We start from the raw sequence: 27,261 nt of genomic DNA, 5'->3' as shown, positions 1-27,261 counted from the left end.
GATGTCCTGGTCTCCATAATCACCCAACCTCAACCCAATTGAGATGGTTTACCCGACCTCAAACCCAATTGAGATGGTTTGGGATGAGTTGGACTACAGTGTGAAGGAAAAGTAGCCAAAAAGTGATCAGCATATGTGGGAACTCCTTCAATACTGTTGGGAAAGCATTCCTCATGAAGCTGGTTGAGAGAATGCCAAGTGTGCAAAGCTGTCATGAAAAGGGTGGCTACTTTGAAGAATCTCAAATATAAAATATATTTTGTTTTTGTTTAACACTTTTGGTTACTACATAATTCCATACGTTATTTCATAGTTATAATGTCTTCACTATTTTTCTACAATGTAGAAAATAGTAAAAATAAGAACTCTTGAATGAGAAGGTACGTGTTGTGTTTTCCTCTGGTCAGACATACCAATAATGCCTTGTTTATCTCTTGGTCAGGCCTATACTAGCGTGTCAAAGGCTTCTCTGGGCATCGCAGACCACCGTGAGCTAGGCAAGATGATGAATACCATTATATTTCACACCAAGATGGTGGATTCCCTGGTGGAGATGCTGGTGGAGACGTCTGACCTCTCCATATTCTGGTAAGTAAACCTTGTTTGTGCCAGAACAACCCAATAGGCAGGCGCATATCTCCTGTTTTCATAGCGTGAGGCAGCTTGATGTAGAAGTACACCCCCTGGACAAGACGCTAGTTTACAGCAGGGCCTATTCTAGTAGGGATCTACGTTGACATTTACCTCCATGTTCAGTTCAGTTACACAGCTGTTTAAAACAGTAAAGGTATTAGGTTATGTGGACTCCATCTTCTGGTAGGCGTCTACATTTGGGATTCGGATTCCTATTTAGAAAAACCTACATGTCCCATTTAAAAAACACTTTTTTTTTTACCAGGATCTTTTTCAATTGAGGCAGCAACAATCAATACATTACAACATTTAAACATACAGCATTACAATACAATTCACCAGCATGATCCAGCCTAAAAAAGCATTTACACTCCTGTAACATTCTCCCATCAAAAAACAAGACGAGAAGGCAGTCTTACCTAATACTGTAAATGTCCTGGGGACTTAAGTAGCAACCACCTAGCAGACCGGGTATGGTAACTGCTGGTGGTGAAGGAGACCAGACGACAGAGGTAAAGAGGGAGTTTATCTGCTGGTGGTGAAGGAGACCAGACTACAGAGGTAAAGAGGGAGTTTACCTGCTGGTGGTGAAGGAGACCAGACTACAGAGGTAAAGAGGGAGTTTACCTGCTGGTGGTGAAGGAGACCAGACTACAGAGGTAAAGAGGGAGTTTACCTGCTGGTGGTGAAGGAGACCAGACTACAGAGGTAAAGAGGGAGTTTACCTGCTGGTGGTGAAGGAGACCAGACTACAGAGGTAAAGGGGGAGTTTATCCAAAAGGGCTTTGTAGATGAACACATACAAATGTAGCTTTCTGCGCGTATAAAGTGAGGTCCAACCTACCATTTTGGTACAAGGTGCAATGGGTGAGTGACTTGGCATTTGTAATAAAGTGCAATGGATGCATTATAAACAGAGGCCAGTTTCTGTAAGATGGAGGAGGCTGCATCTATACAAGTCACCATAATCAATTACAGAGAGAAAAGTGGCCTGAACAACCTTCTTTCTAGCCATAAGCAGGAAGCAAGGCTTACTATTAAAATATAAACCCGATTTCAGTTTCTTCACAAGATTATCCATATGAACTTTAAAGGAAAACATGTCATCCAACTATATACCTAGGTATTTGTAGGATGCCACTTTTTTCAATTAATAAGCCACCAGATGTGACAAATTGTAACCTTCTTTGGCTGAGTGCGAGCTCTGGTGAAGTTAATTTATTTATTTTTTTCTGCGTTCAAGACCAGTTTGAGACAATAAAGGGAGGCCTGCAGTGACTGAAAGCAGTCTGAAGCTCTTCAACAGCCGGAACCAGAGAAGGAGCACATTAATATGACTATTACCTGCATATAGATGCAACTTTGCTGGTTGCATCCCAGTTCACAAATCATAAATACAAATTGAGAACAATACAGGAGCTAAAATGGCACCCTGGGGCACACCTCTATTAATCTCAAGAATGCTAGCCTTGTGATTGTTGGTATATTCACATTGTTTTCTGTCAGAAAGATAGTTCCTAAACCAATTTACTGCCCCTTTACTGAGACCAATGTTACTGAGTCTAGCTAGCAACAATTCATGGTCAACTGAATCAAATGTCTTTGATAAATCAACAAACAGAGCAGCACAATATTGTTTTTTTTATCAGGTGCGTTTGTCATTTGTCACTGCCATAGCTGCAGTTGTGGTGCTGTGCCTCGATCTAAAGCCAGACTGAACCTCGCTCAGTATGTTCTTTTCAATTAAGACGTTTTTTAACTGAGTTCAATAGGGATTCATAGACTTTGGCCAGGATAGGGAGTTTGGAGATAGGACAATAGTTATTGGCATCTAAGGGATCTCCTCCCTTTAGCAGTGGGAGGACATAAGCTGATTTCCAAATGCTGGGTATCGAATTGGTCAAGAGACTCAAGTTGAAAATGTGAGCCACGGGTTCAGTAATAATACCAGCTGCTATCTTAGAGGTAGGGATACATGTTGTCTGGGCCAGCAGACTTTGTGTCTATTACCTTTAGTGCTTTATAGACCTCGGCATAAGAAACAGGCTCAAAGTTAATGGTTCACATGAGGGTCTATATCATAGTTTACTGTAACAGAACTTACATTAGAGACCTGGGCCCCACCATTATCAAAAACTGAACCAGCAGATATGAAGTGCTTGTTAAAAACCTCTACAATATTGTCTTTACTTCTTTAGAATCCATCATTAAATGGTCAGGAAGGCCAGAGGATACATTAGAACCTGACACTGATTTTGATTAGCTTCCAAAACATGGTAGGGTTGTTAAGGTTCTCTGTGACTGTATTTAGATAGAAATCTGATTTGGACTTCCTGATCAATCCTGTACATTTCTTTCTTAGCACTCTGAAGGAGCATTGAGTCAACAGGAGCATTGAGTAAAATGGCGCCGGAGCAGAGGCAGACGTTTTACGTGCCCCCAACCAATTGTTTTTTTGTTTGTTTATCTGCGTTGTTTGAAACTTTTTTTACATTTTTTAAAACTATTTTTGCACATAATATTGCCGCTACCGTCTCTTATGACTGAAAATAACTTCTAGACATCAGGACTGCGATTACTCACCACGGACTAGCAGAATCCTTTTTCTCCTTTCACGAGTCTGACGAGCCCAAGACGGAGGATATATGGCTCCCTCGGGAACAGGCCCCGACCCCAGTGATCTGTGTGAAGAGGAGGCGGAGAAAGAGAGGCCGGAGGGCGGGCTGCCTTCTGAGGAGTAGGAGGCGATCGGATAAACCCCCACTCCCCTCAATTCTGCTCGCAAACATGCAATCTTTGGACAAAAAAATTGATGAGTTATTGGGAAGATTAAACTACCAACAGGACATTAAAGACTGTTACATCTTATGCTTCATGGAGTTGTGGCTGAACGACAACAATCTCAACATACAGCTGGCTAATTATACGATGTACCGGCAGGATAGAACAGCGGCGTCTGGTAAGACCAGGGGCGGCGGTCTATGTATTTTTTGTAAACAACAGCTGGTGCACGATATCTAAGAAAGTCTCGAGCTATTGCTCGCCTGAGGTAGAGTTTCTCATGATAAGCTGCAAGACCACATTACCTACCGAGAGAGTTTTCATCCATATTCTTTGTAGCTGTTTGCATACCACCACAGTCGTAGGCTATCACTAAGACAGCATTGAATGAGCTGTATTCCGCCATAAGCAAACAAGAAAACTCTCACCCAGAGGCGGTGCTCCTAGCATCCGGGGACATTAATGCAGAGAAACATAAATCCGTTTTTCCTCATTTCTATCAACATGTTAAATGTGCAACCAGAGGGAAAAGACCTCTGGACCACCTATACTCCAGACACAGAGATGCATACAAAGCTCTCCCTCCATTTGGCAAATCTGACCATTATTCTATCTTCCAAATTTCTGCTTACAGCAAAAAGTAAAGCAGGAAGCACCAGTAACTAGAACAAAAAACAATGGATTATGGGGACATCCGCACTGAGCTAAAGGCTAGAGCTGCCGCTTTCAAGGAGCGGGACTCTAACCCGGAAGCTTATAAGAAATTCCACCATGCCCTCTGACGAACCATCAAACAGGCAAAGTGTCAATACAGAACTAAGATTGAGTCGTACTACACCGGCTCTGACGCTCGTCGGATGTGACAGGGCCTGCAAACCATTACAGACTACAAAGGGTAGCACAGCCGAGAGCTGCCCAGCGACACGAACCTACCGGCTGAGCCAAACTACATCTATGCTCGCTTCGAGGCAAATGACAATGAAACCTGCATGAGGGCACCAGCTGTACCGGAAGACTGTGTGATCGTGCTCTCCGTAGCCGATGTGAGTAAGACCTTTAGACAGGTCAACATTCACAAGGCCGCAAGGCCAGGCGGATTACCAGGACTTGTACTGCGAGCATGCGCTGACCAACTAGCAAGTGTCTTCACTGACATTTTCAACCTCTTCCTGTCGGGGTCTGTAATACTAACATGTTTTAAGCAGACCACCATAGTGCCTCTGCCCAAGAACACGAAGGTATCCTGCCTAAATGACTACCGACCCATAGCACTCACGTCTGTAGCCATGAAGTGCTTTGAAAGGCTGGTCATGGCTCACATCAACACCATCATCCCGGAAACCCTAGACCCACTCCAATTTGCATACCGCCCCAACAGATGATGCAGTCTCTATTGCACTCCACACTGCCCTTTCCCACCTGGACAAAAGGAACACCTATGTGAGAATGCTATTCATTGACAACAGCTCAGCGTTCAACACCATAGTGCCCTCAAAGCTCATCACTAAGCGAAGGACTAAACATCTCCCTCTGCATCTGGATTCTGGACTTCCTGAAAGGCTGCCCCCAGGTGGTAGGGGTAGGTAACAACACATCCGCCACGCTGATCCTCAACGCAGGGGCCCCTCAGGGGTGCTTGCTCAGTCCCCTCCTGTACTCCCTGTTCACTCATGACTGCACGGCCAGGCACGACTCCAACACCATCATTAAATTTGCCGATGACACGAGTGGTAGGCCTGATCACCGTCAACAACGAGACAGCATATAGGGAGGTCAGAGAACTGTCAGTGTGGTGCCAGGACAACAACTTCTCCCTCAACGTGATCAAGACAAAGGAGATGATTGTGGACTACAGAAAAAAGAGGACTGAGCACAACCCCATTCTCATCGACAGTCGTAAAGAGGGCACGACAAAGCCTATTCCCCCTCAGGAGACTGAAAAGATTTGGCATGGGTCCTCAGATCCTCAAAAGTTTCTACAGCTGCACCATCAAGAGCATCCTGGCTGGTCGCATCACTGCCTGGTATGGCAACTGCTCGGCCTCCGACCGCAAGGCACTACAGATTATGTACTGGGCGGTTCGCACTACCATCGGGGCCAAGCTTCCTGCCATCCAGGACCTCTATACCAGGCAGTGTCAGATGAAAGCCCTAAAAATTGTCAAAGACTCCAGCCATCCTAGTCATAGACTGTTCTCTCTGCTACCACACGGCAAGTGGTACCAAAGCGCTAAGTCTCGGTCCAAAAGGCTTCTCAACAGCTTCTACCCCCAAGCCATAAGACTCCTGAACATCTAGTCAAATGGCTACCCAGACTATTCACATTGCCCCCCTCCCCTCTCCACACCATCTGCCACTCTCTGTTGTCATCTGTGCATAGTAACTTTAATTAACTCTACCTACATGTACATACTACCTCAACTAACCGGTGCCCCTCTCATATTGACTCTACTGGCACCCCCCTGTATATATTGTTATTTTTTACTGCTTCTCTTTAATTACTTGTTACTTTTCTCTCTTAATGTTCTCCATATTTTTTAAAAATGAACTGTCGTTTAGGGGCTTGTAAGTAAGCATTTCACTGTAAGGTCTACACCTGTTGTATTCGGCGCATGTGACTAATACAATTGGATTTATATGTATATCTTGAGCCCAAGAGACATTTCTGTTTCTAATTAATTCTGTTAAGTTATCAGAAAACCACGGATGGTCCCTTCCACTGAATCTACATTTCTTCACAGGGTCATGCTGATCACAAATGGACAAAAATGTAAAATAAAAATATTCCCAGGCAGTGTCAACATTGGGAATCAGATCATGTAAACACTTGCTTATCAAACTGTCTAAAATGTCTTTAAAATGTAACAGGGTACTTTTTGTATTTCTAACACAAGCTTTGCACAGTGATCACTGACATCATTACAGAATGTCCCAGTCCATGTGTATTTGTGAGGGGTATTCGTTAGAAGAATATCCAAAAGCGTTGGTTTGTTAGGTGCTCTGGGATTTGATCTTGTAGGTGCATTAATTAATTGTTCAAGATTCAGAGAGTCACACAGTTCTTTAAAAGAGTCTGATACAGATGTAAGCATGCCCCACTTCAAATCTCCGAAAAAAGAATGAATTCAGAGTCCTTTAGAGCCATTGCTGGGCAATTTGATTGAAAAAGTAAAATATTAATAAAAACATATCAAATGTACGTATAAAAGTAAAAACAGGAAGACGCGATATCAATAGATATAGATTGGATCAAAGGTGCAGTGTGCAAGTGGGAGGTTTACCTCTGGAGTCTACATTTACATCTACCTCCATATTCAGTTAAAGTCGTTTACAAGGAAAACATAGTAAAAGCTAATAGGCTATATAGCCATCATTCATCCTCTAAAACCCCATGGTAACTGTCTGTTAGAGGTTTTGTTATGTTGTTTTTCTTTATGTTCGGTGGAGACAGCACAGCACAGGAGAGGAGAGGGTTGGACAGATTTAAATATGATTGTACCAGATGGATGTTTGAAATTTGCTCTCCTCTTTTCTCTCTCTCTCTCGTCCTCTTTTCTCGCTCTCTCTCTCTTCCTCCTTCCCTCTCTCTCTTCCTCCTTCCCTCTCTCTCTTCCTCTTTCTGTTTCTTTCTCTTCTCTTTTCCTCTCTCTCTCTTCCTCCTTCCCTCTCTCTCTTCCTCCTTCCCTCTCTCTCTTCCTCCTTCCCTCTCTCTCTCTTCCTCTTTCTCTCTATCTCTCTTCCTCCTCTCTCTCTCTTCCTGTCTCTTTCACTCCTCTTTTCTCTCTCTCTCTCTTCCTCCTTCCCTCTCTCTCTTCCTCCTTCCCTCTCTCTCTTCCTCTTTCTGTTTCTTTCTCTTCTCTTTTCCTCTCTCTCTCTTCCTCCTTCCCTCTCTCTCTTCCTCCCCTCTCTCTCTTCCTCCTTCCCTCTCTCTCTTCCTCCTTCCCTCTCTCTCTTCCTCCTTCCCTCTCTCTCTTCCTCCTTCCCTCTCTCTCTTCCTCCTTCCCTCTCTCTCTTCCTCTTTCTGTTTCTTTCTCTTCTCTTTTCTCTCTCTCTCTCTTCCTCCTTCCCTCTCTCTCTTCCTCCTTCCCTCTCTCTCTTCCTCTTTCTGTTTCTTTCTCTTCTCTTTTCCTCTCTCTCTCTTCCTCCTTCCCTCTCTCTCTTCCTCCCCTCTCTCTCTTCCTCCTTCCCTCTCTCTCTTTCTCTCTCTCTCTCTCTCTCTCTCTCTCTCTCTCTCTCTCTCTCTCTTCCTCCTCTCTCTCTCTTCCTGTCTCTTTCACTCCTCTTTTCTCTCTCTCTCTCTTCCTCCTTCCCTCTCTCTCTTCTTCCTTCCCTCTCTCTCTTCCTCTTTCCATTTCTTTCTCTTCTCTTTTCCTCTCTCTCTCTTCCTCCTTCCCTCTCTCTCTTCCTCCTTCCCTCTCTCTCTTCCTCTTTCCGTCTCTTTCTCTTCTCTTTTCCTCTCTCCTCTCTCTCCCTCTCCTCCTCTTTCCCATTCTCTCTCTCTTCCTCCTTCCCTCTCTCTCTTCCTCCTTCCCTCTCTCTCTTCCTCTTTCCGTCTCTTTCTCTTCTCTTTTCCTCTCTCCTCTCTCTCCCTCTCCTCCTCTTTCCCATTCTCTCTCTCTTCCTCCTTCCCTCTCTCTCTTCCTCCTTCCTCTCTCTCCTCCTCCTTCCCTCTCTCTCTTCCTCTTTCCGTCTCTTTCTCTTCTCTTTTCCTCTCTCCTCTCTCTCTCCCTCTCCTCCTCTTTCCCATTCTCTCTCTCTCTCTCCTTCTCCCTTCTGATAGCTTTTACAGTCGTGCGTTTGAGAAGATGTTCCAGCAGTGTTTGGAGCTGCCATCCCAGTCTCGTCACTCCATCTCCTTCCCTCTGCTCTGTACCCACTTCATGAGCTGCACCCATGAGCTCTGTCCTGAGGAGGTGAGTGTCCCATTGAGATATGATGTTACCACTGTGTCACAAAACATCACAGTAAGCATCACTAAGGTCTGGCGGGTCACTCTGCGATAGTCATTTATTAGAGAAATGTATTTTCAACATAACTCTTATTCAATTGATCAGGTCGCCCTTGCAAAATATGTTTTTAAGGGTCTTTCCTACTTAAATAAATGAATACATAAAATACATGTAATGGCCCCTGACACGTTTATGTATAATACATGTAATGTAAAGATGAATGTTTTTGTATGTTCTTTAGATGTCTTTCCAAGAATTGGAATCTTAAGTAAAATATATTGGTGCAGTAGCAGCCTATTCCATTTGGACTCATCTCTCTCATTAGTTTTGTAGCTCTTAGGGGGACTGCTAGTCTCAGAGAAACAGGCCATTTCACAGGATGTCTCACACAGACTGGAAAAGTCTCCTTCAGCTCCGTCTCAGTGCTGCTAAGGCCCATATGTGCATCCCAAATGACACGCTATTCCCTATTAGTGCACTAATTTTGGCCACAACTTTTGCCTGGTCAAATGTAGCACACTAATAAGGAATAGTGTGCCATTTGGGACACTGCCTCTGTCTCCTTCCGCAACAGCAGGATGGAGTCATACGGAGAATCAGGAAAGTAACTGCAAATTTTCTGGGGTTGTGGAATGTTGTGTAACGAAGCGTCCAGCGCATTGGTCGTGTACCCGGATGTGTACTGAGAAGTCGAGGGCTGAAAAGCATGATTTATTAAATCTGTAGTTGAACCATACACTGGTGCAGCTACTAGCTACTCCCAGGGGGATGTGGAAGCCCTCCGCTCACACAGCCTCCACAACAGATATCTGTTTCCCTCTCTGCTGAAATACGCCAGGCACATTCATGTTTGTTCCTGCCAAACATGGAGTCCAATATCCATTTAGTTTGGTAAATAAGGCATATTTTCACTCCTAATTGGTTGACAAACAGTACCAAAAGAAGTGGCACAATGGGCGTTCTCATGTGGCCGAGCAGAGTGGTCAAAGGAGGGCCTTTTGCTTAGGAGCTGTCTGAGTGCACTTAGAGAAATAAAATAGATTTATTGAGCCATAGGCTTGGATTTCACAAAACTCCCTCTCTCAGCGTGTTTTCAAAATGTTCCTCTTCCTATGTCCACTCCTCATAGCTTTGGGCAGCTGCAAACTTTATTTATGTTGGAAAAGCATTAAATGTTTCCAAGAATATTTCCATCTTGCACGGAACATTTTACAGTGGTTTGTATTAACAGTAAAAGGTCTGTTTCCCAAATGGCACCCTATTCTATTTTTGACCAGGGCTTATCAGAGATGTGAGTCTGACTCGAGTCACAAATGTGATGACTTGAGACTCTGCTTGATAGACAATAAAATATCTTGAGACATGACTTGGACTTCGAGCCGCAAAACTCGGGACTCGACTTTGACTTGAGACTGATTACTTAAAATGATCTGGGCAGGTTTTGTTACGTCTTGTCACTCATTTTGTGGCACAGAATCTCTGTGGATTGCTCTACACGCAGCCAGAGACAGTATCGCAATTGCAAAAAAACTGATTGGCTAGTGAAACGCACACTTTCTGAACCAGCAAACTGTCAATCAACACAGGTCGGCTTCTTTTTTCTCTCTTTTTTCCCCCTTTTTCTCCCCAATTTCGTGGTATCCAATTGTTGTAGTAGCTACTATCTTGTCTCATCGCTACAACTCCCGTACGGGCTTGGGAGAGACGAAGGTTGAAAGTCATGCGTCCTCCGATACACAACCAAACCAGCCATACTGCTTCTTAACACAGCGCGCATCCAACCCGGAAGCCAGCCGCACCAATGTGTCGGAGGGTACACCGTGCACCTGGCAACCTTGGTTAGCTCGCACTGCGCCCGGCCCGCCACAGGAGTCGCTGGTGCGCGATGAGACAAGGACATCCCTACCGACCAAGCCCTCCCTAACCCGGACGGCGCTAGGCCAATTGTGCATCGCCCCACGGACCTCCCGGTCGCGGCCGGTTACGACAGAGCCCGGGCGCGAACCCAGGGACTCTGATGGCACAGCTGGCGCTGCAGTACAGCGCCCTTCACCACTGCGCAACCCGGGAGACCCTTGAACCAAACTCTTGCTTCAAAAACTAATCTGTGCTTCAGAACCAAAAAGTTGTGCTTCTTAACTGTTGACCAGTCACCAGCATTCGCGCACAAAGGCAGACGCACATATTCAGATTAATGACCAGAAAGCGCTTGTTCTGTCTGGCAAAAAGAGGGTAGCATACCTACATTAATATTATCCATATAAATCTGCTACGGACGCATCTTTGCCACAACAAGCTGGTGATTTCATTGATCATTTTCAAATTTCAGATAGGCCTAGTTTGGGTGGTTTTTATAATTGTATACCTCAGTTCTGGCTATATGTCTAAAGATCGCTGTAACATCGCACTACCTTCAATAGTTACGGGATGAAGATGTTACATTCTGGAGAATTAATGACGATGTTTGAGAGTAAGAAAAAGGCTACAGACAGATCCTGCAACCTCCGCTGCATACAGTTATGATCCTGCTTGCTCTGACCTCCAGAGAAGTGACAGTGACATAATAGCCCTAGTTGATAGTGACTGCTAACATGAATGACTTTCAGCTCCAAATGTAAAACGCAGTTTATTTCTGTATCTTGTGTTTTGAAAATGCATCACTGTTTATGGCTATAATGACAGGCTACATTTGCGGAGTGATTGGGTTCGCCCTGTGCGCGCGTGCACGAGGGGTCGCAAGCTTTGAACCAATCCTTTTTGGGCTTCGCAGGTCAAAATGTTTGAAAACTGCTGAGTGAACAGATTGCTGATTTGCTGTACAGCTATAGGAGATCGGGTGCAGCACAAATGTCAAATTGTAGGGAGAGATGATTGACAAATGAATATCAAATCATACATTAATATCAAATAAAATTGTCTCATGCCTATTTAAATAAAGGTCAAATAAAATATGCGGCTCTGAATATCAAGTGATTTGGTAATCAAGAATATGAACTGTTTACGTTGCAAGCTCACCAGCAATGGTGGCATCAAGCAACACTTACTAACATAGGCCTACTGGTATGTGAAAATGTACTTGTGAAGCATGTGTTTGGAATTGGTTGTTAATGTATTATTACATAATCAATGCGTTGTAGACTAAATAAAGGGCTGTCTAGTAGCCTCCATAAATAGACAGATTTTTTTGTTGAACAAGTCATTGCCTGTATACATTTTTTTACTTGACTTGAAAAAACGTGTGACTTGACTCAACTTGACTTGCTCTTAGAATGCACGACCTGGACTTGACTCCAGACTCGACTTGAGACTTGGATCTTGTGACTCAAATAATAGTGACTTGGTCCCCACCTCTGGGCCTCATACATCTCAAATGGCTCCCTATTCCCTACATAGTTCCCTGGCCAAAAGTAGTGCACTACATAAGGAAAAGGATGCCATTTGGGACGCAACAAGGTCACAGAACTTCAGCGAAAGGCATCTGATTAGATTTTTTTAGTTTTATTCTTTTGGCAGCTAAACGTCATTTTACATCCGGTTTTATTTATTTTGAAAAATCCTCAGCATTTGAACCTTTTTAGGCCATAATCATTTCAACAAAAATGAAAATGCAACAATTATTAGAAAGAAAGCTATTCCATGTGAAATCTTCTCAGAAAATGTTGAGTGACTAGATAATAATTGAAGTATGTTGTGTAAGGAGCACACACACACAGTATTAATATAGAGTCTGCCGGTTAGCAATGGCCTGAGGGAGAAATGAGACCTGTCACTCACAGCTTTAAATTTCAACCTTTGTTCATGTCTTCCATGCCTGGGGGAACAAATAACTCCCCCACCCTCTATGGCTTTCAAAAAGACCAAACTGAATGGTTTAAAGAGCAAACTGCCATGGGATTCATTTAAGATACTCTTTGAAGAGGTGGGGTTTCAGATGTTTTTGGAAGATGGGCAGGGAATCGGCTGTTCTAGCTTCAGGGGGAAGATGGGCAGGGAATCGGCTGTTCTAGCTTCAGGGGGAAGATGGGCAGGGAATCTGCTGTTCTAGCTTCAGGGGGAAGATGGGCAGGGAATCGGCTGTTCTAGCTTCAGGGGGAAGATGGGCAGGGAATCGGCTGTTCTAGCTTCAGGGGGAAGATGGGCAGGGAATCTGCTGTTCTAGCTTCAGGGGGAAGATGGGCAGGGAATCTGCTGTTCTAGCTTCAGGGGGAAGATGGGCAGGGAATCGGCTGTTCTAGCTTCAGGGGGAAGATGGTTCCACCATTGGCAGGGTTTTTTCTGCATTACAAAAAGTATTGGGCCTAAGCGCTCTTTCTGCCGCCTATGTCCAACAGTAAATGTAGTCTTGCTCAACACTCCCACTTTTCCCACTGCATCTCATATATAGGTTCTGTAGCCAAAGTAGACATTTCCTGCTCTTTTATTCAGAGAAAATAGCCCTTAGGTTACTGTTCAAAAGACATGACCCATAATACTGGCACTACTTTTCTCTATCATGCATTGGTGGGCTGCATTTTACATTCATGAAGCATATCGCGGGCTGTTTTAAAACGTAGCTACTTGCGGACTGGACCGTTAACCATTGGTTTAGGCTACACCTTATTAGCTAGCTATAGCGAACAACCTGGGGCGCGTTCAGCAGGATGCAACGTTTAGAACGTTCAGATAGCATATTTCTATGTAGAACAAACCTTCCTCTGACATGTTGAGTAAGGAATAACGTTGGCTCTATTCATGGTATTTCTATCTTCAACATTCGAGAACATCTTTCAACTGAACGTAGCCTATATGCAAACATTTGGTGGAAAAAAAAGGGAAAGGGAGAGCAAAGAATTGATTGACTAAATTCCCTCTCGCCACTACACTATATCTGACTGGGTAAATTTATTTTGAGTTCATGTGGACCTAGAGACTCAGACTTGAGCACTTGGACCAGGACTCGAGCATGGGGACTCAAGACTTTTACTTTAGTGACTCAACTACATCATTGGATGAAACAGTCATTAGCTCCCGTTATACTTTTAGGCATCAATGTGGCTGCGGCGTCTGTGAAATGATGATGATGATGATGATAACAATGTCAATGACGGGATGAATGATGGAGGTGCAACCCATACTACTTCGCCAATACTTTACACCACCATCTGCTGATTGTGCCTGCCTATCTCTCTTTCCTCTGTCCCTCTGTCTGCTTGCGTGTGTCTGTTTGTTTTGTATGTAATGTGTAATATCAATGTAGGCTGAAATAGGCATTTACATGGCCAGATAATTCTCTTTCTGATTTTCTCTGTTTTTGATACCGAATGTTATCAGATCTTCAACCAACGGTCAAGCATGGTGGTAGTGTGATGGTTTGTGGATGCTTTGCTGCCTCCGGACCTGGACAACTTGCCTTAATAGAAGGAACCATGAATTCTGCTCTGTATCAGAGAATTCTACAGGAGCATGTCAGGTCATCCGTCTGTGAGTTGAAGCTGAGGCGCAGCTGGGTCATGCAGCAAGACAATGATCCAAAACACACAGTCTACATGAATATGGTTAAAAAAGCAACACATTTGAAGTTTTGGAATAGCCTAGTCCAGACCTAATCCCACTTGAGATGTTGTGGCTGGACTTGAAACAAGCATTTCATGCTTGAAAACTCACAAATGTCACTGAGTTAAAGCAATAGTGGGCCAAAATTTCTCCACAGCGATGTGAGAGACTGATCACCAACTACAGGAAGCATTTGGTATCATTCATTGCAGCTAAAGGTGCCACAACCAGTTATTGAGTGTAAGCAGGCAATTACTTTTTCACACAGGGGAATTGGGTGTTGCACAACTTTTTAAAATAAATAACATAACTATCTTTTTTTTGTTATATCTAAACTCTGGTTCCCTTTATCTAATATTAGGTTTTGGTTGATCTGTTAATGTTCAATATCAAAAATAGAGAAAATCAGAAAGGGGGCAAATACTTTTTCACAGCACTGTAGATGTTTATCAGAGAATATGATGTGATGCAGAAAAATATGTTGGTAGGACAAGGCTATGGTGTACTGTGTGTTTGTGCACATGGAAGTCAGTGATTTTGTTTACTATAGGTTGATGAGACAATACAAATATGATGTTACTAAAATGAAAGGGCATTTAGTTTACTAAAATTGCCTGCTGCTTTTGTCATTTTGACAATAACTAGACTGTCACATTTTTTTAAATTTTATATATATTTTCGTCAAAATGACTAAGTCTCGGCTAAATCCGAAATGAACACTGGACTGAGTTGACCCGTAGGGGTGGGACGTCCAAGAGACCAGAGGTGGCAGAACAGAGTGCTTGGGTTGGGGTGTAGGGTTTCAGTTCAGCATAGCCTGAAGATAGGGAGGGTCGGTTACCCTTGCTGCTCCGTAGGCAAGCACCATGGTCCTGTAGTGGATGTGAGCCTCGACTGGAAGCCAGTGGCGTGTGTGGAGTAGCGGGGTGACATTGGAGAACTTGGGAAGGTTGAACACCAAGTGGGCTGCTGCATTCTGGATAAGTTGCAGGGGTTTGGTGGCACAAGCAGGGAGCCCAGCCAACAGAGAGTTGAAGTAGTCTAGACTGGAGATGACCAGAGCATGCCTGGATTAGGATCTTTGCAGCTTCCTGTGTATTATAATCAACTGAGTATACAAAACATTAGGAACATCTGCTTTTTCCATGACATTGACTGACCATGTGAATCCAGGTGAAAGCTATGATCCCTTATTGATGTCACTTGTTAAATCCACTTCAATAAGTGTAGATGAAGGAGAGGAGACAGGTTAAAGAATTAAAGATTAAAGATTTTTAAGCATTGAGACAATTGAGACATGGATTGTGTATGTGTACCATTTGAGGGTGAATGGGCAAGACAAAATATTTAAGTGCCTTTTTGAATGGTGTATGGTAATTGGGGCCAGGTGCACCGGTTTGTGTCGAGAACTGCAACGCTGCTGGGTTTTTCACGCTCAACATGATTCACCACCCAAAGGACATCGAGCCAACTTGACACAACTGTGGGAAGCTTTGGAGTCAACATGGGCCAGCATGCCTGTGGAACGCTTTTGACACCTAATAGAGTCCATGTCCGACGATTTGTGGCTGTCCTGAAGGAAAGTGGGTGCCACTCAATATAAGGAAGGTGTTCTTAATGTTTTGTACACTCAGTGTAATATATGCCATTTAGCAGACTTTTATCCAAAGCGACTTAGTCATGCATGCATTTTTATGTATGGGTGGTCCCTGGAATCAAACCCACTATCTTGGCATTGCAAGCGCCATGCTCTACCAACTGAGCAACAGGGGACCTCTATGGATGTTGTAGACTAGAGCATGAACCTGCAGAAGCGAGTCACTGCTTTGATGTTTGCAGAGAATGACAGGGTGTTGTCGATGATCATGCCAAGGTTCTTTGCACTCTGGGAGGGGGACACAGTTGTCCACCGTGATGGAAATGTCTTAGAGCGTGCAGGTCTTATCTGGGAGGAAGAGCCGCTCCGTCTTGTCGATTGGTTGAGCTTCAGGTGATGGGCCGACATCTAAGCTGAGATGTATCTCTGAGTGCCGGGCAGACATGTCGCCACCTAGGAGTATCATCCGCATAGCAATGATAGGAGAGATCATGTGAGGATTTGATGGAGCCGTGTGACTTTGTGTGTTGACAAAAGAGGAGAGGACCTAGAACTGAGCCACTGGGACACCAGTATTGAGAGCATGTGATGCAGACTCCTCTCCATGTCACCTGGTATGAGCAACCTGCCTGGTAGGACTCAATACAAAAGTGTGCAGAGCCTGAAACACCCAGCCTTGAGAGTGGAGAGGACAATCTGATGGTTGGCAGTGATGAAGGCAGTGGATATATATCTAGGAGGATGAGAATAGAGGAGAGAGGGTTAGCTTTGGCAGAGCGGAGAGCATCCGTGACACAGAGGAGAGAGTTCTCAGTTGAGTGAGCCGTCTTGAAGCCCGACTGGTTAGGGTCAAGAAGATCGTTCTGAGAGCGATAACGAAAGAGTTGGTCATAAAGTGTGGTGGAAATTCAACACCAGGGACACCTAAAGTCGTGCTTAAATGAATCCCTTTTTTATGAGGAAGCTTACAACAGGTTACAAAAACCTCTGCACACCGTGCAGGTCTATCAGAAGCTCCCTTGGGGCCGTCCCAGCAGTTCTTATATACAGCTATACTCTACACAGACGAGTTATATCTGCATGATTTAGCATGATTAATGAATCATTACCGGTGGTTCGCACATGTTGCTAACCCAATACCTCATGAGGATTTCTCTCTCCAAGTTGAGACCTTGAAACTGAGATACTTTGGTTGTTCCCATAGCAACATTCTGGGAGTCCTGCCAAGTTGCATGTCAGTGATAGTGAGGATTCCTCCATACACAATCAGTCAGTCACCTGCGTGAACCTATCTAATTGGTTATTAGAAAAGTAACAGTGATTTGGGGAAAGGGAAAGGGGGATACCTAGTCAGTTGTACAACTGAATGCATTCAAATGAAATGTCTTCGGCATTTAACCCAACCCTTCTGAATCAGAGAGGTGCGGGGGGCTGCCATAATCGACATTCACGTCTTCGGTGCCCAGGGAACAGTGGGTTAACTGCCCTGCTCAGGGGCAGAACGGCAGATTTTTACCTTGTCAGCTCGGGGATTTGATCCAGCAACCTTTCAGTTACTGGCCCAACGCTCTTAAGCCCTGATTTGATACACAAACATAACATTTCACTCACAAAAGCACACTCAGGGTTTTGGAAAGAGAGGAAAAAGGGGTACTGGTCTATAGCTTTTGACATTAGAGGGGTCAAGAGTTGGTTTCTTGAGGAGGGGAGCAACATTGGCCTTCTTGATGAGGAATGGGAGAAGGTCTCCAGAGATGGTCTGGAGAAGGGCATGGGGTCGAGCGAGCAGGTTGTCAGGTGGCTGGACATCACTAGTTGCAGGATTTAATACGGAGAGAGAGGGGAGATTGAGGTCAAGGTGTAAGGTTTTTAATTGTACCTTTATTAGGTAGTTCTGTAATAGTGGGACCAGTGGACTCCGTAGGCTGAGTGAATGAGGAGTGGACATTGTCGACCTTTTCAAAGTGGTTGGCAAAGTAATCCGTGAGAATTACCATCCACCAGCCATCCACCAGCCAATCTCCTATGGTGCAAACTGCTTTACCCTGGATAACATTTTCTTCCCCTTTTCCCTCCTTCCTACAGAGGCATCACATAGGCGACCGTAGCTTGTCCCTGTGCAACATGTTTCTGGATGAGATGGCTAAACAGGCCCGCAACCTCATCACAGACATCTGCACCGAGCAATGCACGCTCAGCGACCAGGTGAGGTTCTGTTGTCATGGTGATTAATCACAGTGCATGCTCAGCGACCAGAGTGCTATATTACGAAACAAGCTTGATCTACTCAGGATTTTCTAAAGCTAGCCAGCTTCATTTAGCTTCTCTTTCCAGATCAGGCTTCAGCCACACTACAATGGTGGATATTGCTCGTCCGCCGGCCGCTAACTCGAGCAGGCTTGTAACTGCTCGTGCATGTCACACGTGGCTAGTCGAAGGCTGAACTCTTAATTTATACAATGCTGAAACATCCGTCTATGGGCGAGTCAGTGCCACATTTTAATTTGTGCCAAATTTTAACTGAAAGACGAGTCGTCTTGCAAATTCAGCAGGCTATGGTGTGAAATAGGCTTGTTGAAGTGTCCTCTTTGTTTTATTACGTATCGTTAAGGCCGTCTTTGTTTTATTACGTGTCGTTAAGGCCGTCTTTGTTTTATTACGTGTCGTTAAGGCCGTCTTTGTTTTATTACGTGTCGTTAAGGCCGTCTTTGTTTTATTACGTGTCATTAAGGCCGTCTTTGTTTTATTACGTGTCGTTAAGGCCGTCTTTGTTTTATTACGTGTCGTTAAGGCCGTCATTGTCTTTGCTTATTAATGTACAAGCACCTTTTTCCCCACTCCTGTGGGTAAAATAATTTCATTAGGCTAAAGTCCTACACAAGTTTTACTGTGCGTGAAGTTTCAAATGCATTCTGTCATTACGAAATGTGTAATGTATTTTAACATTTTATTTTTTTTACTGTTTGGTAGGAGTGGTCTGGGTCTGCTCTCGTGTCATTCCTAGCTATCTCATTTATTATAATTACTGAGAAGGGCCGGTCTCCCAGACACAGGTTAAGCCTCGTCATTTAGGCCTAATCTGAGTCTGGAAAACTTTCCCGTACGGTACATTGAGTTCATGCCTTGTTATCTGTGTGTTGGAACTATTGTATGTTAGTATTGTTGGACCTATTTACTTGCCATTTATGTTTTTCAACTGATGACTGACTCAATGTAGGTCTTAAGTCCAGATACTTTTCAAAATTCTATTTCTGTCATGTACAGGTAAATAGGCTTGGGCGGTATCCAGATTTTCATATTGCTATACCATCCTTCTCGCATCCTGGGATTTACTGTATTACCAGATAACACACAAGGTTGCGCTTAAAAACACAAGAAAAGCCCATTGGGACGCTATTACCAGAATGCTAACAGAATTAGCACAAACTAATAGCAAAATCATATAGAAGCTGTTAACTAAATGCTTACGTTTGAAACCAAACATAAGCTAATTACAAAGACCGGCAAATCCAGCTCATAAAGTTATAAAAGCATAGCCTGTTGTTACTGAATCCCATTTTCAGTGAGTGTGGACATTTTACAAGTGAAAGTGGACGGGAGAAATTGTGCAAATGGAGAAAGTTGTGATGCATGCTTTACTGAAAGAAGAGCAGCGTGTGTACACGGCGCAGATGGGAGAAGGAGGGGAAAAAACACTAGTAGGAAACACAGGGAAAAAATGGCGTCTGTACAGAACGCATCCAGATCACTTTGACTTCTGGCAGAAAGCCATGAAGATATCTGATGGCAAACATTTAGTAGTGAATTGTATCCAAGTGTAATAAGTTCATCAACTCATGTGTGCCGCACAGCAGAGACTCTGATAGATATAGAACACTATGGGTTCACCAGTTCCTGCTGTCTCCTGTTGTGCTATTTCCTAACAAACACCCGACTGGATCAACTGTTCTAGGGAACTATGGTAAGCTTCATCATTTAAAATAATGTGACAGGTAAAATGAAGAATGCAATCTACTTTATCTCCTAACGTGTTGCACAACTTGACTGCAGGTAATAACTTAAGTAGCTACAAATGTTCACATTTATTGAAAAACTTCAAAAAAATCATTTGTATACCGCCCAAGCCTAGTAAATAGAATACCATATAGCCTACATTGTGCACGTCCCAACTAAGTGCCTTGGAAACATAATTTGTCACTTCATTCCTTATTGGTCTGTGGGTGTTAAAGGGGGTTTCCTGTCCCTGCTGTGCTCCTGTTGCAGCTGCTGCCAAAACATTGTGCCAAAACCATCAGTCAGGCGGTGAACAAGAAGTCAAAGAAGCAGACGGGGAAGAAAGGAGAACCTGAGAGAGAGAAGCCTGGAGTAGAGAGCATGAGGAAGAACAGGCTGCTGGTCACCAAGTAAGTAGTGTACACTCTGTAGGGTCTCTAAGTAAGGTTAGGGACTCTTTCCCAATGTGTCTATGCTCGATTTTGAGGAATCAAGAAAAGATGCAATGGAGACATTTACATTTTTGTCACTTTTTCCCAGCGTGACTTACAGGAGCAATTACGGTTAAGTGACTTGCTCAAGGGCACATTGACAGATTTTTCACCAAGTCTGCTCGGGTATTCGAACCAGCGACCTTTTTGTTACCCTTTGTTACTTTTTTGTTACCAGCGACCTGTTCCCCTCCCCCCTCTCCATGACCACCTATCCACTTTCAGATATTTTCAACAGCACACTGTTATTGGATGGTTTTGTAAGTCATGGTCTGTGTGTGTCCCAAATGGCACCCTATTCTCTACAAAATTCACTACTTTTGACCAGAGCCCTGTGGACAACGGTCAAAAGTAATGTACTACATAGGGAATGGGATGCCATTTGGGATGCAGGCATGGTTTTGCAACCTCATCTTCCACTGTGTGTTAAAAATACCATGCTAAGATTTACTGCCATCACTTGCCCTCCCTGCTCTGGGTATTCCACTGGAATTTGGTCCTAACTCTACTACTATACTCCTAATTCTCAGCTTCATGTAAGCTGCATAGAAACAGACCATGACCAGGGCTAGGATAATATAGATTCAAGTCTGGGCTAAAAAAGTGATGTGTAAAAACAACATCAACTGTGGTGCTGGAGGAACTTAATCCATCTGCTCTGTCACAGATTTCCCCTTTAATCTGAACGAAATGAGGTTTTAATGTCTGCCTAACTGTCTGTGTTCCTAGCCTGGATAAGCTTCACACAGCGCTATCCGAGCTGTGTTTCTCCATCAATTATGTACCCAACATGGTGATATGGGAACACACCTTCACTCCCAGGGAGTACCTCACCTCACACCTGGAGATCCGCTTTACCAAGTGAGTACACACACATGCTTGCACACACACACGCATATGTATGATTGCACATGTGCATGAACACACACACACACACAATCCTCACAGGAGGCTATGAGTGAATTCCTGCAGATAGTCTGATGGCTTCCCACTGTCGTGTCTTTGGCTATGCCGGATTAAGTGATATGACATGCTATTCTATGAAATAATTTCTCCGTAATTAATATTACCTGATTGAGCTAATCATGTAAATGTAATTAATTAGAGAGTCGGGGCACCATGAAATAATATTTATAGAGCTGTTATCTTCTGAATAAACTCTTAAAGACCTAGTAATATTTTACATCAATAGCAGTCAATATTAATCGTGACCTGAATTCAGTCTCATCTGAAAGTTGTAAATTATTGGTCTTCACGAACCCTGGCTAACAAGTTGAATCAGCAATACAAAATTGGGTTTCATTATTTATTTACTAAATACCTAACTAATCACACAGAATTACATATACAAAGAATGAATTATACCTTGATTACAAATTACGTCATAAAGGAAAACGTCTCTAGCGGGCGGAACAGATATGACAGCTGGTTACACAAAAGAAAAGGGCTGGGTTTGAGTGAAAGAGCGGGAAGACTAAGGGACAAAGGAAGAAGCTGTGCTATCGTAAATACAGTATCTTATGCATTCTAAATTACCACCCATTGTGTGATAGGCGGGATACGCTGTCTGTTCCTTCCTAACCCTCGTTTGCAGCTGCTGTTGCTAACCCAACGGCTAGGAGGTATCACTTCTGTAGTGAATAAGAGTTCAAAGTTCATACCATTCACAATCAAAGCTCACGCTGATGTTTGCTTCGTTCTGTAGTTATTATCTGAACCATTCAGACATCGGACCATTATCCTCACATCCTCGGAGCAGGAGGTTACATTTTCGTCAAGGGCTTATATAGTGGAGGGAAACAAGGGGTGTGTTTCATAGTTTACAAACAATGTATCTTCACGTGGGCGGGCCACTGAGTCGGGCCTAATTCACTCATGAAAACCCAATTCTCACATTTTAGAAGCTAAAATCACATTTCATCCCATCACGAATAATTTCATATTCAAATATTTAAATTGAACAACAATTCCATGTGAATCCGATAACTCTGATGTGTAGGCTTTACATTGTAGAGTTTGTCATCTTATCATTGATGAGAATGTCTCAGATGACAACCGAACTTATATCATATTCATTAAGTACCACTGCATATGTTCAATTGGTCAGGTTACCAGAATATAGTTCATTTCCCCCCCACCTTCTGGTGTTTCCAGAATCTCGATGTTAACCAAGGGGTTTTCAAATGTAACATCAGTAGGGTAGAGAGATGAAAAAGCGGGGAAGAGGTATTTATAACTGTCATAAACCTACCCCCAGGCCAACATCATGGCACCACTGTGTTGTAACGTTAGCTGGTCAGTTATGAAATCGTTCTCTCCTCCCCAAACACCAATCCATTGACTATCTCATGCAAAAGGAAGGAGGCTTAGTTTGTTGTTATAAATCAAGGAACATTGTCATCCATTTGTTAATTTTAATTAAAATCCCTCGACAGAGTTTAACAAAAAACCTCTCCGGGGTTTATGATTTTATATGTGATTTATTAGTCCAACAGACAAATGTTTTTTGGGGTCAGAGTGATTTTTGACATGCATCCAGAATGGGGCCTGACCGGTCCAATGAAATTGTCCAAACATTGTGCTGGAGAGTAACAGGTATTTTCCACTGTGGGAGTTGGGGTTGTGTGTGTGTGTGTGTGTGTGTGTGTGTGTGTGTGTGTGTGTGTGTGTGTGTGTGTGTGTGTGTGTGTGTGTGTGTGTGTGTGTGTGTGTGTGTGTGTGTTGGCTGGCCCCTCTCCACAGTGCCGTGAACCCCTCCACTGTCCAGGCTTCCCACAGAGGAGAGGGTTCACACACATACCCAATTACCGCCACTTACCACTCCACCCTGCTCCTCCAGATCAGCGCAGGATAAAAGTTTTACTGCTCTTAGGTTCCCAGTTCCCAGCACACTTCAGACAGAAGGGAAAAGTGGCTAGTTATTTACAAAATGTTCCTAATACTCGGTCAGGGTGTGAAAGAGCGTTTTACCACTTGTTGCGCCATAGTTTTTTAACCCTGCCATGTTGGATCAGATCTGCCCACTCCACACCAAGTTATCTACGTAGAAATACGGAAAGGTTAGGCATTAGGGAAAACAATAGAGCCATTGTTGAACGTTGTTGAAGACTCGCCCAAACTCCCTGGAGTCCATGTAACTAACAGTAACAGGGAAAATCTGCTGTTGTAAATAGGACTTTATAAGTACATTTGATTGATTGATCCCTATTATTCCAATCTTAACTGTTGGATCTGCCAGTCAAATATCAAATTCCTGGACATGATGAATTCCCTCTCTGCATCTCTGTCAGTGAAATATAAAGAATTCTTCATCATGCCTTTGATTGATTGATTGAATGATCGATCCTGTTTTGTTCCTTCTCTAGGTCTATCGTGGGGATGACCATGTATAACCAGGCGACCCAGGAGATAGCCAAACCATCTGAGCTGCTGACCAGTGTCAGGGCTTACATGACTGTACTCCAGAGCATAGAGAACTATGTTCAGATAGATATCACCAGGGTGTTCAACAACGTGCTGCTGCAGCAGACACAACATCTGGACAGTCATGGAGAACCAACCATCACTAGCCTCTACACCAACTGGTGAGCCCTTAACCCTAACTCCTTACCCTCCTAACTCCTTACCCGCCTAACTCCTTACCCTCCTAAACTCCTTACCCTCCTAAACTCCTTACCCTCCTTAACTCCTTACCCTCCTTAACTCCTTACCCTCCTTAACTCCTTAACTCCTTACCCTCCATAACTCCTTACCCTCCTTAACTCCTTACCCTCCTTAACTCCTTACCCTCCATAACTCCTTACCCTCCATAACTCCTTACCCCCCATAACTCTTTCACCCCTAAACCCCCTTAACTCCCAAACTATTTAACCCCTGCACTCTTTAACCCCCTTAACCCAAAACCACCATCATCAGCCTCTACACCAACTGGCACAAGCAATACATTCACAAAACAATACAAATGTCCTCTTTCTGCCTCTCTATGAATAACAGATTTAGGCATTGATTCAAACAAACGCAAATAAATGTCCTGTGCACTGCGATTGAGTTTGAAAGGGGATTTCTGCTTGAGCCAATATCCTCGGTGAACCATCAATCAATCAAATGTATTTATGAAGCCCTTTTTACATCAGCTGATGTCACAAAGTGCTGTACAGAAACCCAACCGAAAACCCGAAACATCAAGTAATGCAGGCGTAGAAGTACAGTGGCTAGGAAAAACCTAGGAAGAAACCAGGCTATGAGGGGTGGACAGTCCTCTTCTGGCCGTGCCGGGTGGAGATTATAACAGAACATGGCCAAGATGTTCAAATGTTCATAGATGACCAGCAGGGTCAAATAATAATAATCACAGTGGTTGTAGAGGGTTCAACAGGTCAGCACCTCAGGACTAAATGTCAGTTGGCTTTTCATAGCCGATCATTCAGAGTATCTCTACCGCTCCTGCAGGTCTGGTGAACAGGTCAGGGTTCCATAACCGCAGGCGGAACAGCTGAAACTGGAGCAGCAGCACGACCAGGTGGCCTGGGGACAGCAAGGAGTCATCAGGCCAGGTAGTCCTGAGGCATGGTCCTAGGGCTCAGGTCCTCTAAGAGAGAGAAAGAAAGAAAAAGAGAGAGAAAGATAGTGAGAATTAGAGAGAGCATACTTAAATTTACACAGGACACCGGATAAGAATGGAGATATACTCCAAGAATATAACAGACTGACCCTAGCCGCCCGACACAAACTATTGCAGCATAAATACTGGTTTGAGGCAGAGAATCCCAGTGGAGAGAGGGGAACCGGCCAGACAGAGACAGCAAGGGCGGTTCGTTGCTCCAGTGCCTTTCCGTTCACCTTCACACTCCTGGGCCAGAATACACCCAATCATAGGACCTACTGAAGAGATGAGTTTTCAATAAAGACTTAAAGGTCGAGACCGAGTCTGCATCTCTCACATGGATGGGCAGACCATTCAATAAAAATGTAGCTCTATAGGAGAAAGCCTTGCTTCCAGTTGTTTGCTTAGAAATTCTAGGGACAATAAGGAGGCCTGCGTCTTGTGATCGTAGCGTACGTGTTGGTATGTGCGGCAGGACCAAATTGGAGAGATGTTTAGGAGCAAGCCCATGTAATGCTTTGTAGGTTAGCAGTAAAACCTTGAAATTAAATCAAATTTCATTTGTCACATACACATGGTTAGCAGATGTTAATGCGAGTGTAGCGAAATGCTTGTGCTTCTAGTTCCGACTATGCAGTATTAACCAACAAGTAATCTAACCTAACAATTTCACAACAGCTACCTTATAGACACACAAGTGTAAAGGGATGAAGAATATGTACATAAAGATATATGAATGAGTGATGGTACAAAACGGCATAGGCAAGATGCAGTAGATGGTATCGAGTACAGTATATACATATGAGATGAGTAATGTAGAGTATGTAAACATTATATTAAGTGGCATTGTTTAAAGTGGCTAATGATACATTTTTTACATGTATGGCAGTAGCCACTCAATGTTAGTGGTGACTGTTTAACAGTCTGATGGCCTTGATAGAAGCGTTTTTTTTTCAGTCTCTCGGTCCCTGCTTTGATGCACCTGTACTGACCTCGCCTTCTGGATGATAGCAGGGTGAACAGGCAGTGACTCGGGTGGTTGTTGTCCTTGATGATCTTTATGGCCTTCCTGTGACATCAGGTGGTGTAGGTGTCCTGGAGGGCAGGTAGTTTGCCCCCGGTGATGCGTTGTGCAGACCCCACTACCCTCTGGAAAGCCTTATGGTTGTGGGCGGAACAGTTGCTGTACCAGGCGGGGATACAGCCCGACAGGATGCTCTCGATTGTGCATCTGTAAAAGTTTGTGAGTGCTTTTGGTGACAAGCCGAATTTCTTCAGCCTCCTGCGCTTCTTCACAACGCTGTCTGTGTGGGTGGACCAATTCAGTTTGTCCGTGATGTGTATGCCGAGGAACTTACAACTTTCTACCCTCTCCATTACTGTCCCGTCGGTGTGGATAGGGGGGGTGCTCCCTCTGCTGTTTCCTGAAGTCCACGATCATCTCCTTTGTTTTGTTGACGTTGAGTGTGAGGTTATTTTCCTGATGACACCCTCCGAGGGCCCTCACCTCCTCCGTGTAGGCCGTCTCGTCGTTGTTGGTAATCAAGCCTACCACTGTAGTGTCGTCTGCAAACTTTATGATTGAGTTGGAGGCGTGCATGGCCACGCAGTCATGGGTGAACAAGGAGTACAGGAGTGGGCTCAGAACGCACCCTTGTGGGGCCCCAGTGCTGAGGATCAGCGGGGTGGAGATGTTACCTACCCTCACCACCTGGGGGCGGCCCGTCAGGAAGTCCAGTACCCAGTTGCACAGGGCGGGGTTGAGACCCAGGGTCTCGAGCTTAATGACTGGTTTGGAGGGTACTATGTTGTTAAATGCTGAGCTGTAGTCAATGAACAGCATTCTCACATAGGTATTCCTCTTGTCCAGATGGGTTAGGGCAGTGTGGTTGCGATTGCGTCGTCTGTGGACCTATTGGGTCGGTAAGCAAATTGGAGTGGGTCTAGGGTATCAGGTAGGGTGGAGGTGATATGGTCCTTGACTAGTCTCTCAAAGCACTTCATGATGACGGAAGTGAGTGCTAGTAGTAGTGGTTTAGCTCAGTTATCTTAGCTTTCTTGGGAACAGGAACAATGGTGGCCCTCTTGAAGCATGTGGGAACAGCAGACTGGGATAAGGATTGATTGAAATCAGCTCTTGCCTTAACAGTACAACAGTGTAGAGAGGCTAGCACTGGGGTAATATGATCAAATATTTTGGTTCTAGTCAAGATTCTAGAAGCCATATTTAGCACTAACTGAAGTTCATATATAGCTTTATCTGGGTAGCCTGAAAATAGAGCATTGCAGTAGTCTAACCTAGAAGTGACAAAAGCAAGTTTATCATTTTTGCAATGTTACGTAGATGGACAAAAGCTGTCCTTGAAACAGTCTTGATATGTTCGTCCAAAGAGAGATCAGGGTCCAGAGTAACGCAGAGGTCCTTCAGTTTTATTTAGAGACGACTGTACCACAATTGTCAGATTCAACAGAAGATGTCTTTGTTTCTTGGGACCTAAAACTAGCATCTCTGTTTTGTCCGAGTTTAAAAGTAGAACATTTGCCGCCATCCACTTCCTTATGTCTGAAACACAGGCTTCCAGGGAGGGCAATTTTGGAGTTTCACCATGTTTCATCGAAATGTACAGATGTGTGTCTTCCGCATAGCAGTGAAAGTTAACATTATGTTTCCGAATGACATCC

At 44.0% G+C, this 27,261-nt stretch overlaps 1 protein-coding gene across 8 annotated transcripts in view; it reads left to right on the top strand.

The window, feature by feature from the left end:
- LOC135547546 (nck-associated protein 1-like) overlaps window positions 1-27,261 on the top strand; it is a 73,023-nt gene that overhangs the window by 29,675 nt on the left and 16,087 nt on the right. For all 8 annotated transcript variants that reach the window (XM_064976644.1, XM_064976643.1, XM_064976642.1 and 5 more), the window contains 6 exons: window positions 443-588; window positions 8,195-8,327; window positions 17,578-17,697; window positions 19,756-19,895; window positions 20,706-20,837; window positions 23,342-23,560. In XM_064976644.1, the coding sequence (XP_064832716.1) occupies window positions 443-588; window positions 8,195-8,327; window positions 17,578-17,697; window positions 19,756-19,895; window positions 20,706-20,837; window positions 23,342-23,560 (890 nt within the window). The remainder of the gene's footprint in view (window positions 1-442; window positions 589-8,194; window positions 8,328-17,577; window positions 17,698-19,755; window positions 19,896-20,705; window positions 20,838-23,341; window positions 23,561-27,261) is intronic.

This window comes from Oncorhynchus masou, chromosome 10, assembly GCF_036934945.1.
Source record: "Oncorhynchus masou masou isolate Uvic2021 chromosome 10, UVic_Omas_1.1, whole genome shotgun sequence".
Taxonomy (NCBI): Eukaryota; Metazoa; Chordata; class Actinopteri; order Salmoniformes; family Salmonidae; genus Oncorhynchus; species Oncorhynchus masou.
The sequence above is the reverse complement of the archived record's forward strand: the minus strand, read 5'-3'. Positions and strand labels throughout refer to the sequence as shown.